General features: G+C 65.2%; 1 protein-coding gene across 1 annotated transcript; it reads right to left on the bottom strand.

The window, feature by feature from the left end:
* Nucleotides 1-286: 286 nt before the first annotated feature.
* Nucleotides 287-13,305, bottom strand: LOC112118462 (zinc finger protein 250-like). The gene is made up of 10 exons (XM_026646646.2): nt 13,294-13,305; nt 12,123-12,249; nt 10,903-11,036; nt 10,478-10,604; nt 10,118-10,216; nt 8,396-9,518; nt 5,331-5,432; nt 2,984-3,141; nt 2,278-2,391; nt 287-1,546 (listed from the first exon to the last, which is right to left on the bottom strand). The coding sequence occupies exons 1-10, from the start codon at nt 13,303-13,305 to the stop codon at nt 549-551; spliced, it is 2,994 nt and encodes a 997-aa protein (XP_026502431.1). The 3' UTR covers nt 287-548.
* Nucleotides 13,306-13,794: the final 489 nt, after the last annotated feature.

Raw genomic sequence — 13,794 nt, 5'->3', positions numbered from 1 at the left:
GAACAATCTTCTGGCCTTCGCTGCTACGACTCTCTAAGCCCCTCACTGCCTACGGCGGGTTGGGTAACTGTGGGGGGGCTCAGGACGCCCACTGGCGCGCCGTGGGACTGCCATTTGAGGAGGGGGATGTAGCTCTCAGAGCGGCCAGGCCCAGGGCGAGTCTGGTGCCTTACAATGAGGACGCACTGCAATACACTGGCGAGCAGTGAAATTCACCCCGGGAGAGGGCTGGCTGGCAAGGCCTCGGCACCTCTTGAGTCCTGCATGCGCACCAGCCCTCAGCCCTGGGGTGAATTTCACCCCCATCCTTAGCAACGGCAGAACCCCCCCAGAGTGACCCACCCAGGGCTCTGCAAGACAGCAGAGCTTCCCCTCAAAGGCTGGGGTCTTGCTCCATGGCCCACGGGACCCCCAGGCTGAGACAACGCCTAGGCCTCGCCCCAGCCCTCTGCCCAGGGGCGAGTTTCGCCCCCGGGCCTTAGCAACAGCAGAGCCCGCGCAGCCTGCCAGGCCCGGCCGCAGCCTGCAGGAGACAGAGCAGCCGGGGGCTACTGCTCGTCCCCGTGGGCCCTCTGATGGAGGAGCAGCTTGGTCTTGAAGCTGAAACTCCTCCCGCACTGGGCGCAGGCGTAGGGCTTGAAGCGCCGGTGCAGCTTCCGGTGGGCCATGAGGTTGGCCTTGTTGCAGAAGGTGCGGTCGCACTCGGGGCAGGCGTAGGGCCGCTCCCCGGTGTGCACCCGCTGGTGCATGAGGAGGTTCCCGTTGCGGCTGAAGCTGCGGCCGCAGTCGGCGCACTTGTGGGAGCGCTCCTGCGGGTGGCTGCGCTGGTGGATCATCAGGCTCTCCTTCCAGCTGAAGCTGCGGTCGCAGCGGGCGCAGACGAAGGGCCTCTCCTCGCGGTGCGCCGCCTCGTGCTGGGCCAGGCTGGCCGGGTCGCCGAAGCTCTGCCCGCACTCGGGGCACCGGTGGGGCATGTCCCCGACGTGCTCCTTCCTGTGGGCCAGCAGGTTCCTCTTGTGGCGGAAGCTCTCCCCGCACAGGCTGCAGGCGTGGCCGCCCTCGCCCGCGTGCCCCGCCCGGTGCCGCAGCAGGTCACCCTTGAGGCAGAAGCTTTTCCCGCACTCGGTGCAGGCGTGCCGGCTCTTCCCCCGCCGCTTCTTGTGGGTCAAGAGGTTGCGGCGGTGGCGGAAGCTCTTCCCGCAGGCCCGGCACTCGTGGGGCCCGGCGCCCGGGTGCAGGCGCTGGTGGGCGCTCAGTGAGGCCTCGTCATCAAAGCTCTTCCCGCACTCGCAGCAGATGAGGGGGCCCTCGCTCCCCGGGTGGATCATGGCCAGTGTGCCGCCCAGGAACGCACCGTCCCTCCCCTCCCACTCCGGGGATTGCTGGGGGGCGTCTCCCGCCAGGTCCCTCTGCTTCACCTCGCACCACAGGGCAGGATATTCCAGCACAAACCCCTCGGCTCCCCCGGCCAGCGACGTGTGTGGCACCCACTGGTCGTTGTAGCCCTCCACAGACAGCTCCTCCTTGACACGCCTTCCCCAGCCAGCTGTTGGACAGACCAAGCCAAGCAGTTACACCCTGGGAAGGGGCTGGGGGAGGCCGGACGCTCCGCTGGTGCCAACAAGCGTTAACATCACACGCCTTTGCCGATTCCCACCGGCCCTGGGCTCACACAGCGCCCAGAGCCACACCTCTGCCCCCGCGCCGCACTGTGGAGTGAGTTTGGGGGGGGCTGGGCTTTAGAGACAGGGCAGTGTCTCTGCCAGTGCCCGCTGTGCGGCAAACGCAGGGCAGAGATTCTGGGCACAGGCTGCGGTGTGTGTGGTCACGGCACGCTCCCCCTCGGGGATACGACCTGGACTGGCACACAGGGCGGGGGTAACGAATGGTAGATCAGTGAGCTCCCTGACCGTGTGCCCGACCTCCCTGCAGGAACGGCCTTGCCGCAGATCTCATTGCAGAGCAAGGAGCCCAGGGAGATCGGGGGCCACCCTCGCTGCCCTGCTCTGCCCAGCAGCACAGAGCAGGCAGACAGCCACCGTGAGCGGCAGAGAGCTGGCACAGGCACTTCTACCCCAGCCCCCCTTTTAGCCCTAGCAGAGGGGCCTGGCCCAGGCCACTGTTGCATGAATGTCTCTTGGGGATACTGATCGGCCAGGACAGGCCTGAGTCCCCCTCTGCTCATCTGCCCCCCGGGACAGGGACTGAACGTTGCACAACGTTTCTGCTCTTTTGTCTCTGAGCAGTTCGCAGGGAGGGGGAATCGGTGCTGCTCACCTGTGCTGGGGGCGTCCAGGATTCCTCTGTCCCTCTCGCCCTGGGGAGCGGTGGTGTGTGGCTCTTCCCCTCGCTCCATTTTACAGATCATTTCCGGTTTGGGGCCTGCAGAACCTGAGCATGGGGGGAGACCCACAGTCTGGGTTTCCTGTGTCCGCCGCAGGAAGAGGCGATTTGCAACACATCGGATGTGAGTGGGAGATGCTGTCACAGGGGCTCTTCGTTCTGACTGCAAACCCCTTGGGGCAGGGACACACAGGGGGGCTACTGACTGGGATGTGCCCAGCTCCCGCAGAGCTGTGTCCACACGTAACAGCAGTGTGTGAACCGGAGCCGCCCTGCGAGGTGCAGCCCATGGGACCTGGAGCGGGTTTGAATTCCTCACCCCCGCTGGGAGAGGCAGCTGCCGAGGGATGGGAGGTACCTGCAGTCCCTGGGCCCTGTGGACGGGACAGAGCGGTTCAGCCCATTTCCCAGGCACGTCTGAAGGGACATGTGGGTGCCCTGCGGGATTTCAACGTTCCCTTGAAAAAGGCTGGCGTGGGGCTGGGCCGTGCCTGGACCATGCACAGAGCTCACTCGCTGCCCAAGAGGTGTGGGCTGCGGCTGGCTCCTGTGGGCTAGAGGGTCTCCCTCGGGGTGGATTTCATCCCACTCTGGCACCGGCCAGGGCCTTTCACAGACTCTAACAGGGCCTGATCCTCACCCAGCGAGGCGATGAGCTCGTAATTCTCCATCATCACGTCCCGGTACAGCTCCCGCTGCCATTCGGCTAACGCCGCCCACTCCTCCGGGGAGAAATAGACCGCCACGTCCTCGAACGACACCAGGGCCTGAAACACAAGAAGGGTCCCCATTCGGGACCTACTGATTCAGTGGCATCTTTATCCACCATCCTCAATGGGGGCAGGCGGGAGGGGAGTCTGTGGGCACCGTACATGGTCACGTCCTCCAAGCTGCCCCACTCACCCCCCAGCCTAGGGCCCCATGGCCGGTTGAGACACCTCCCTTTACCTTCCCCGAGACAGGTTCTGTCTCTGATCTTCTGCGGACCAGCCCCATGTGGCTTCAAGCCTGGGGGTGTCCTGAGCTTGTCCTATGAGAGTGGGGCAACTGCTCAGGAAGGCTGGCCTGGTGGGCACGGCAGTGGGCTGGCGCTCAGGGGACCTGGGGCAGTTCCTGGTTCTGCCACAGACTCCCCGTGTGACCCTGGGTGTGTCACTTAGTATCCCCAGTGGCCAAATGGGAGGTTAACACTTACCTCCTCCCTACCTTTGTCTGGGTTATTTAGATTTGCCTATAAGCACCTGGGGGCAGGGGCTGTCTCTGACTCTGGGTATATCCAGAGCCCACCACAACGGGACCCTGATCTAGGGCCATTAGAGCGTCACCGTAATACTGCCAATTACCGCATCCAGCCCTGGTCTGTGCCCAGCTGAGAGTAGCCCCTGATCAACCCAGTCGGCACTCAGACCCGCCTGGCCGGCACGCAGACCCACACAGCCAGCACGCAGACCTACACAGCGGGCACGCAGACCCGCCCGGCCGGCACGCAGACCCGCCCGGCCGGTGTCTAGATGAGAACATGCAGCTGCAGGGGAGGGAGAGATCCCAGGGGAGAGAGTTCGCAGCAGGCTCACTCGGGCTAAACTTAAAGGTGATCTGCAAAGCGGAAAAAATTCTCATGATGCATAAAGGGCAGAGAGACTAGAACAGAACAGGAAGGGGGCAGGGGTCTGCTTGTTTTTTACCTTACAGCTACGTCAGGAACATCAAGTCTCCTCTTCCCTGATCTTTGGGCGGACTGAGAAACGTGGCGTGAGCTTCTCAGCCTCTCCTGGAAGGGCAGGTGGCACTGAGCCAAACTTTAGCTCGGAGAGTTTTTCTCACAAGACTTCCTTGGGCATTGGAGTTAAACAGGTGCCGACACCACAAACAAACAGACTCCACCGCGTTTGAAATAGACACTGCCCCCTTCTTAGCCGGGCTTCGCTCGCAGGGCACCTCTAATGTCCGATCTAGCAGGTCGGTCTGGTTTATTACCCTACGCTCACCCCAAGGCTCAGCGCTCCCCACTCGGGCAATCAGTCTGGGCGCTCTCCAGTCAGCCAGAGACCCCCAGGGAGACCAGCCCCTCGTTCCAATAGAGAAACAAGCAGAACGATAACGTACAAATCTCCTTTGTGCATCATAAAGACGCAGAGGCCACAACAAACCGGTTTTTAAAACATTCGCAGGTCCCCGGGAAGAGGCAGAGCCCCCAGAACTCAGGACGTTTCGAACTCGGCCAGTGGGATCACTTCGTTATTCGTTACGATTCGTTTAGCACAATGTGCCGAGCTTTTCACGATGCACCATCAGCCCCCAGGTCCAAGGAGTTCTGGGAGCAGGGCTGGATGTCAGAGAGCTTCCCGACCCTGGAGGCGGGGAGACTCCAGCACCTGGGCACCCACAGGCCTGGTCCACCCTTAAAAGGCAGGTTGACATGGCTACCTCGGTCAGGGTGTGAGAAAGCCACCCCTGCGCCCCAGCTGTGCCCAGCATCCCGCCCCCGGGGGACGGAAGACTGTGCCCAGCACTAGGGCTGGGCACGTTCCTGCCCTGATGGTCCGGCCCCTTCTGCGGCTGCAGCCCAGGCACTGGGGCTACGCTGGCAGAGCTCCGTGACCGCGCTGCGCCAGGGCCGTGTCTGCAGCGCCGTTTCCTGCCCCTCCAGCGGCTCCCGGGCCTGGCCCAGCCTGCGTGGGGCTGGCAGCGGGCGGGAGGGGTGATTTCCGGGAGTCCCGCTGAGCCCACCCGGCAGAGAGCAGGGCTGCCCGGCGCCCAGGGACCGGCCCCTGCCCCAGGCACTGGGAAAGGATGCTGAGGGCAGCCCCATGCACAGGGCAGGAGCCTGGCCCTGCCCCCCGGGGGCACCGGGATGTTTCTAGGGGATGCACCGAGCTCAGACTAGATGATCTAACGGCCCCTGGCCCCCGCAGCCGGGCGGGGAGGGGAAGGGGCCAGGGCAGCCCCCCGCCTGCAGCCGCCCCGAGCCGCCCGCCCGCCCCTACCTGCGCAGCGCTCCCAGCGGCCATGCCCCCTGCGCGGCCCGGGGCTCGGCGCTGCTCGGCGCCCGCGGAGCCTCCCGGCGCCGCTGCGCTTCCTCCGCCGGGCTGGGCCGGGGCCGGAAGGAGGCGGGCGGGGACGGGGGAGGAGCCGCTCACACAGCCCGGCCCAGCGCCGGGGAGGAGCAGCCCGGGGCTCGCTACCCACGAGCCGGTTCCCTCCACCGGGCTCCAGGCTGCAGCGGGGCTCGGCTCTGCCCCGGCCCGGCCCAAGGGCCCCAAACTCGGCCCTGGCCGGGGGCTTCGGGCACAAGCCGTAACCGCCGGGACCTCGGGCACCGAACCTGCTGCGGGGGCGCAGACCCCGGGGTCCCTCCCTTAGCCGGTCCGGTCCCACGGGGCTCCCCAGGGCCCCCTCCCTTAGCCGGTCCGGTCCCACGGGGCTCCCCGGAACAGACCCCGGCTCCCGCTCCCTTAGCCAGGCCGGCCCTGCAGGGCTCCCCTTCCCTTAGCTGACCCAGTCCCACAGGGCTCCCCAGGGCCCCCCTCCTTTAGCCAGCCTGGCCCCGCAGGGCTCCCCGGAACAGACCTCGGCTCCCCCTCCCTTAGCCAGGTCGGCCCTGCAGGGCTGCCCGGAACAGACCTCGGCTCCCCTTCCCTTAGCCAGCTCGGCCCGACGCCGATGGTGCTCCCCAGAGCCCCCTCCCTTAGCCAGCCTGGCCCCACAGGGCTCCTGGGGGGCCCCTCCTTTAGCCAGCCTGGCCCCACAGGGCTCCCCGGAACAGACCTCGGCTCCCCTTCCCTTAGCCGAGCTGGCCCCACAGGGCTCCCCTCCCTTAGCCAGCTCAGCCCGACGCCAACGGGGCTCCCCAGGGCCCCCTCCCTTAGCCAGCCTGGCCCCGCAGGGCTCCTGGGGGGGGCCCTCCTTTAGCCAGGTTGGCCCCGCAGGGCTGCCCGGGATCCCCTCCCTTAGCTTGCACAGTCCCCCAGGGCTCCCCGGGGACAGACCCGCCCCTACACCCAGGCACCACTGGCCCTGCAGGGCTCACGGGGACAGACCCCGGCTCTCTCTCACCCAGCCCTGCCGGTGTAACGGGGCTGGGGAATAAAGGCTTGGGCAGCCGGGGTTACTGAGCAGGCAGCGCACATCTGCATTCCCTGCTTCACTTCCTTCGAAGGCCGAGTCACTGAGTTCTCTGCTCAGCGCTGGCGGAAAGCCGCTTTCGGTGATTCTGTACCATTACCCCAGGACAGCGGAGGAGTGCAGAGCTCCCCGAGGGGTGGGTCACGCACGGGATGCATGCAGAGGTCTGGGTAGGGCTCAGGAGGGGAAGGGTGGAGCTGGGTGGGGCACGGCCCTACAGAAATACAGCACGAACAAGGGAGAAAATCTGATTGACACTTGGCCCCCGGCACATGCATGGGAGTTGAAGAACCCAGAAAAGCCGATGCTGCACCAGGTTCTCCTACGCCCCCGGGGGACTCCGCAATTACACAAACATGCTGCGCCGGAGCCCAGCAAGCGAGAACTGGACGGGTTTATTGGACACTGGGTCTGACAGCGGGAGAGTGTATTTATGTACCGCGCCCAGTTTCATTGCATACGCTGCTTCGTCAGCCAGCCCTTCCCTTCCTGCGTGAAGGTAGCACATTTCTCAGCTGAGCTGGTGAGTTACAGTCTTAGTAAAGAAAATGTTCTTTAAGCAGGACCCCGCTGGTGCTGCTAACACGCCTCGCCTGTCCCTCCTCACCCACTCAAACTGCAGCATCATTGGCGCCGCCAAAGCAGCCCGGGGGGACACGGCTCGACCCTGCGAAACGAGGCGTTCCCAGATTTCAGAGGGGACCCAGCACTGGCTCAGGCTCTGGCCAGGCTGAGAGCTGCAGCTAAAGCCAGCTTCAAACTGAAGTGGGGGACGAGGGCGATTTCGGTTCGATAGTAGCAGAAACTCTCCGGGCAGCGAAGCTCTGGGACAGGCCCCAAGGGAGGTCATGGAGGCCCCGTCACTGGAGGTTTTCAAGAACCCGCTGGATGAACACCTGTCAGGGCTGGGCTGGGCTTTCTTGGTCCTGCCTCAGCCGGGCTCTGGACTGGGTGACCTCCCGAGGTCCTTTCCAGCCCAGCGTTTCTATGGTTCTTACAAGGCAAGAGGGTCGTCAGAAGGGTGTGACCGGAGGCTGGACGGGCAAGGCTGGCACTGCGGCTAGGACATGCTGGCGGGCAGCTGGGATTCACAAGCACCCACCGGCGACTCGGTCCTGGCTGGTTAAGGAGACCTGAGAACGGAGACTGGTCAATGGTGCCTCTAGCCAGGCTTTCGCCAGTGCGGCTACAGGCCCTTTACCAGCGAGCCAGGCTGCTCTGGGCAGCCCATGTACTGCGACTCCGGACTGGGGCTGCTGGACAGATCCTGTGGTTCTCTCTGGCTCTCCAGCCCCAGGCTAACCCAGCCTGCTGTCACCATGCACTCCCCTGAAACCCCAGCCTAGAGTCAGCAGTCGTGGACTGGAGTACAGCAAGCTGCCATCTGCCTTCTCTCCCAGACGTGGGCCTTGCTGCAGCGAGATCTGCCTCTCGGGACCCCTTGGCTGGAGCACCGGAGCCTGCGTGCTACCTGGGGCTCAGCGGGAAGATTTCTCCTAGGCCCCGCTCTTCTCTGCTAGGTACTGGCTATCGGGGCATGTCCAGCAGCCCCTCCTGCAAGGGTCGGCGACATGAGAGCTCAGAGAGCAGCACTGGCTGCTTGCTACTCTGGGAACGTGCCGCAGGACTTCATCACTAGGAGTCAGCAGCCTACACAATGGGACCAGTGCACCCCAGGGGGCAGTGTCACCCTCCATCTGGCAGGGAACCGATAAACAGCCAAAGGAAAAATCCTGGGGGAGGAGCTTGCACCGAGGAGCTCCAGAGCGCTCCCCCCACCAGGGTCGTGCTCCCCAGCCGGGCTGTAGCCCCGCTGGCGTACCTGCATTGCCAGGGTCATCTATCCTGCCACGTGCTGGGAGACAGGGCTGGGCGTCCTCCCCTGCTCCCGCGCTGCCAGAGCCGCCCCAGCCCTGCAGACAGCTTTCACTTGTACTTGGTGAGGGCACCCAGGGGCTTGCGGGCGTGCGTGCGGGAGATCAGCATCTCGTGGATCTGGAGGAACTCGCTGAAGGTCTCCCCGTTGCCGTAGCCTGTCGGCAGCCCGCCGCCCGCGTGGGCCCTCTGGTGCCGCAGCAGGTCTCCGCGGTCGCCGAACCGCTGGCCGCACTGGTGGCAGGCGGAGGGCTGCTCCCCAGCGTGGCTGCGCAGGTGGGTGGTCAGGTTCGTCTTCCAGTTGAAGCTCTTGCCGCAGTGGGCGCAGGGGAAGGGCCGGGCCCCGGAGTGGGCGCGGCGGTGCAGGAGCAGCGAGCCCTCGTGCAGGAAGCTCTTGCCGCACTCGGGACAAGTGTGGGGCTCTTTGTGCACGTGGGTCTCCTGGTGGCGCACGAGGTTCTCCTTGCGCGTGAAGCTCCGCCCGCACTGGCGGCAGGCGAAGGGCTTCTCCCCAGTGTGCACGCGCTGGTGCGACAGGAAGGTCTGCTTGGTGCGGAAGCGCCGCCCGCACTCCGCGCAGCCGTGCGGCTTCTCCCCGCTGTGTAGCTTCAGGTGCCGCAGGAGGTTGCCCTTGTTGCTGAAGGCTTTGCCACACTGGCTGCAGGGAAAGGCGCCCACCCCGGCGTGCTGCCGCCGGTGCTTGGCCAGGGAGGCCTGGCTGCCAAAGCCCTGCCCACACTCCCCACACTTGTAGGGCCCCCCGCCCCCAGGGGCAGCGTGCTCCTCTGTTGGCTTCCCGCCCTGCCCAATGCTCCCCCCACACGGCCCCTCTGCAATGGGGGTTACAGGCACGGCTCCCGTCCCCACGCTGCCCCCCTGGTTCTCAGGCGCTGGGCAGGGTGTCTCTGGGGCCCCGTTGCTCTGGAGCTCAGCGCTGGCTGGGGAGTCCCTGACCCGCCTCTCGCCCCGCAGGGGTTCATCGTGTCCATTCCCCACAGGCCTCCCCTGGCCCGGGCGCCCTTTGCGCTGACTCCGACTGGCGCTGGCTCCGGTCCTGGCCGAGCCCAGGGAAACTCTCGCTGTGTCTCTCCCCGTTAGCATCTCGCTTGGGTCCAGTCCTGCCGGCTCTTCCTTGTGACGCGTCCCCTCCTCATCAGCCCCCCGGGTCCCACCACCTGCCGGGAGAGGAGCGTCCAGGCATTATTCCGTGTGCTGGGGAGTCGGGGGGTCCTGGGGGCACAGCTATGGGCCCCGGGGACTCTCTGTGGGGCAAACTCAGGTGGAAACTCCCCCAGGACCAGTCCCTGTTTACAGCTCTGCCAGCTCAGAGCCTGCCCCCGGGTCCTCCCTGCATGTGACGTCCCTGCCCTCAGGCGTGTCTCACCCACACCCGCTCTTTACCAAGGGAAGGTCCTGTTGGGTCGCTGCTAGCCAGACTAGTTCCAGCCTCTGCTCGCCTTGCCATGACGCTGTCGGAGGGGAGAGGGAAACTCCTCCCCATTCTGTCCGCACATCCCACAGGAACGGTCCCCCCTGCTGGCCCTGGCAGGAGGGGGCGCAGGGACCCCGTGGGCTCTGCCCCGGCAATGACAAACGCACTGACTGACCCGCTGCTTGGAGCTCAGGCCCGTGCCCTCCTCAGCGCCAGGCACCACACTCGCAGGGCCGGAAACGTTCTTGAACTGGGCACCACTGTGGCCAGCACAACAAAGTGCCGTGTGCCAGGAGCTGGCACAGGGACCCCGACTCCAGGAGCTTTGCTGGCCCCACTCACCCACGCCGTGGGGACCAGGAACACGTGTCTCTCCGGGGTCGTACGGCTCTTCCCCGCGCTCCAGCCTAGAGACAATCTCCGGTTTCTCCACGGTGTCTCCTGTTCGATGGAAGACAAGGTTTGTTACGTGCCTGTCAAATGGCTTAGCTAGCCAGCGCCCCGATGGGAGTCGAACGCACACGCTGGCTGGCTTCTGTCGGGGCTGGTGTATTTATGACACACCTGCCTTAGGAAGCCACCGAGTCTCACTGCGAAATGAAGACTAATCGGGGCACGTTCTGCCCACGTTCCAGGAGAGCAGGCTATGAAGCCAACCCTGGGTACCCGACAGCGCCACTGCCCCAACAAAGGGCTCTTTACCCACAGAGGTGACCAGGTCGTAATTCTCCTTCATCACGTCCTGATACAGCTCCCGCTGCCAGTCCTTCAGCTCCTTCCACTCCTCGGTGGTGAGATAGACCGCCACCTCCTCGAAGGTCACCGGCTCCTGCAACAGAACAGCCCTGCTGAGCCACTCCCCAGTGACCCTCTGCCCTCACCCCTGTGGCACGGCAGCCGGCCGCCTGGAAGGGAAAGGCCCTGAGCCGTCTTACGTGCTTATGAACCAGCAATTAACGATGCTCCTAAAGCAGAAATCAGGGAAGCCTCTCAGAGCCAGGAAGCCCCAGGCACTGACAGGGGCATTAGGCTGCTGGCTGCTGTTAAAAAAGGTTTCCCTTGGTCCCCTCTTGCCCAGAGCCTCTGAGTGTCCAGCACTTCGCGCTCCTTACCGGAGCGGGTCTCACCTCGTTTGGGGTGTCGTTCCCCTGTGCTGGAAGCATCAGGACTTTCGCTCTCGAGTACTGATGGTCCCAGACATACGGCGCCTTCTCTCGCTTTGCTTTTCTAGCCGATGCCTTGGGCTTGGGGCCCACGGAGCCTGTTCATGGGCAAGAGAACACGTGCTGTGTCCTGCAGTTCCAAGGGCCTTGCCAACACGCACTGCGCCAGCCATTGTCTGCAACGGGAATTTCTCTTGCGAGCAGCCCCCAGCTGGTAGTTCCCGTGATAGGATACTGGCTGCCTTTCAGACAGCTGGGTCCCGGGCCATCTAGCGCCCACAGACAGCACCCAGCCCCTTGGATTGCACTTGGGAGTGAACAGGCAGCTGGTGCAGGGCACAGGGTACGTGCCCACGGCTGCTGCTAAGGCATCCTTCACCAGCTCAAGCCCCTGGGAACTGCGTGAAGGCAGCTTGGCAGTAACCCAGCGGAGAGGTCACAGGGACCTGGATCACTGTGAACAGTTCTCACAAGCTAATCCCGAGAGTCCAGGAGCTGGGTCCAACGGGACAGCACGCCGTGCCCCAGCACCTCCAGGCTTGGCAGTTCATAGCCCTGGCACCTTTGGGCTCCCGGGCAGCAGCCGCCTCTCTCCGAACGCCCAGCTCTGAAGGCAGCGCCGCGGCCAGCAGCAGCGCAGAAGTAAGGGTGGCAGTATCGCACACCATACCACCTTTCCTTCTGTGCTGCTGCTGGCGGCAGCGCTGCCTTCAGAGCTGGGCATTTGGCCAGCAGCCACCCCCCAGTCGCCCGGCCACTCTCCGGCCGCCCAGCCAGTGCTTAATTTGTGCTGGGGCTCAGCTCCAACCGGTCTTTCATTACACATTAAGCACCGACAGCCAGGCTATGCACTCTAATGGCAGAGGGTGGGGGGACATGCCCTCCATTAGGACGCACCCCCTGGCTATCAGCATACCCCTGCTGGGATGGCACCAACAAATGGGGGGCTGAAAGTGATGGATCAACTGCCCAGGAACACCAGCGCACTGGGCCCAGAACACGTCCCGCCACGGAGTACAGCACTGCAGCGCCCTCGTCAGGTGGGACGTCACCGATGTTCAGCCACGCACCAGGCATTCTACACATACGTCAGTGCCAGAGTCCCATGGGAATGTGAGATCCCCCTAAAGCCAGCCTTGGCGTGTCCAAGACGCTGCTGCTCCTGCTAATAAAGGGATCCTCACCCAAAGATGCCACCAGCTCATAATTCTCCATCATCACGTCCCGGTACAGCTCCCTCTGCCATTCCGCTAACGCCGCCCACTCCTCCGGGGAGAAATAGACCGCCACGTCCTCGAACGTCACTGGGGCCTGAAATGCAACCGTGGCCCACTCAGCACCGTCGGCTCCAGTCCAGCCAGGCAGAGGCAGGGGTTAGACACACACAGGCTCCCCAGGCGGTTCTCTAACCTCTCACGACTTACAGCTTGTGCTAGAAGAACGATTATCCCAGCTTGGTGCCCGAGTCAGGCCAAGCTCCCAGGGACGTCAGAGCTGGGGGGGAGGGCGCATTATATTAGCCTCTTTCACACAAGGCTAGTCCGGCTAATGAGCCCCTAGTCCTGGCTCCGTGCCCCAATGGATGGAATTCCCAGGGGCTGGGGCCGACCCGGGAGGGGGGGACAGGACTGTGGGTCCCCTGGATTCACACTGATGCACGAGGAGCCCCTCAGGGCTGCTTCCAGACAAAACACGTGTTACTGCTGCTGCAGACACCCCCCGCCCCAAGGGGCGCAGGTGTGTATCTCCGGAGATCCTGCTCATCTGTTAGCGGGTCTGGCTCCCTTTCCGGGCTCCGCTCCCCTCCCTCTGTGTGTCTGCCCCTGCAGGATCCCAGATGCAGCCCAGCAGTTCTGGGGCTGCCCTGAGTTGTGCGGTGGGGTCCCACCCCCTGGCACCAGCCTCTGCCCTTTGTGTTTTGCCTTGTGGTTGCCAGAAGGCCCCTGGCTGTGAGACTTTCTCAGGCGGCTCCTCGCTCCACTCCCAGGGAGACCCCGTCAGGCTGGGCTGGCAGGGGAGACCCTCACCCTAAAGACAAGGGGGGGGCCCGATAGTCACAGCTGCTGCGGCTCCCACAGCCCCAGCGCTTCCAGGCTACCCTACAATAACAAACCCGCCAGCTGCTCCCGGGCAGCACAAGCAAAGCAGCCAGGTCGGGCCCGGGGCCCGATTCTCGCCCGGCCTCGGCGTGACCGCCCGGGGCTGGAGACTGACAAGCCGAGGCAGGGTGAGAGGTGCCGGGCCGCCTGCCACGGGCAGGGCTGGGGGCCGAGCGCGCACAGAGCGCCGGGCTCCCCCGCTCCCCGCAGCCCGGGCTCGGCCCCCTCCAGCCCCACGCCCCCGGCCCAGCCCTACCTGCGCCGGCATGGCCCGCCCGCTGCCTCCGGCCGCTCCGCTCCGCTCCCAGCCGCGACGCGCCCCCGATGGCTGCGCAGGGCCAGCGCGGCGCGCCCTGGGCGCACGGGAGGGCGCAGGGGCCGGGCCGGGGGAGGCGGCGGGCCGGGGGCCGGTCCCCGCTCCGGGCGGGAAGGGAAGCGAAGCGGTCGGCTCGGCAGACGGGCTGGGCCCCTGGGAGCCAGCGCGCGGGGTACCGGCCCCAGGGACGCTCCGGAGCCCGCAGCCGGGAGCTGGAGCGCGGCTCGCCGCTGGGGCTTTGTTCCTGCTCGGTGGGAAGGGCAGAACTACAACTCCCAGCATCCCCCGTGCCAGGGGAGACCCCGGCTAGCGCCCCTAACCTCCCCGGCCGCCTGCCTGGCTCTAGCTGGAGTCTCGCCTCCGGCAGCCCCGGGGAAAGGGACCGTCTCCGTGCGGTGTGTGCAGCGCCTGGCGCAGCGGGGCGGGGCCGTGACTGGGCTC

The sequence above is a fragment of the Terrapene carolina genome, unplaced genomic scaffold, assembly GCF_002925995.2.
Source record: "Terrapene carolina triunguis isolate 2854851 unplaced genomic scaffold, T_m_triunguis-2.0 Scaffold36476, whole genome shotgun sequence".
Classification (NCBI taxonomy): Eukaryota; Metazoa; Chordata; order Testudines; family Emydidae; genus Terrapene; species Terrapene triunguis.
Note: the sequence above shows the minus strand (reverse complement) of the source record. Positions and strands in the feature narration are given on the sequence as shown.

What these genes read in the sequence shown, in the direction of transcription:
- LOC112118462 (XM_026646646.2), bottom strand. An exon ending in TGAGCTGGTGGCATCTTTGG is followed by an intron (nt 11,037 to 12,122) that starts GTGAGGATCCCT and finishes GCCCATGAACAG; the next exon opens with GCTCCGTGGGCCCCAAGCCC. An exon ending in CGACCTGGTCACCTCTGTGG is followed by an intron (nt 10,217 to 10,477) that starts GTAAAGAGCCCT and finishes TCCATCGAACAG; the next exon opens with GAGACACCGTGGAGAAACCG.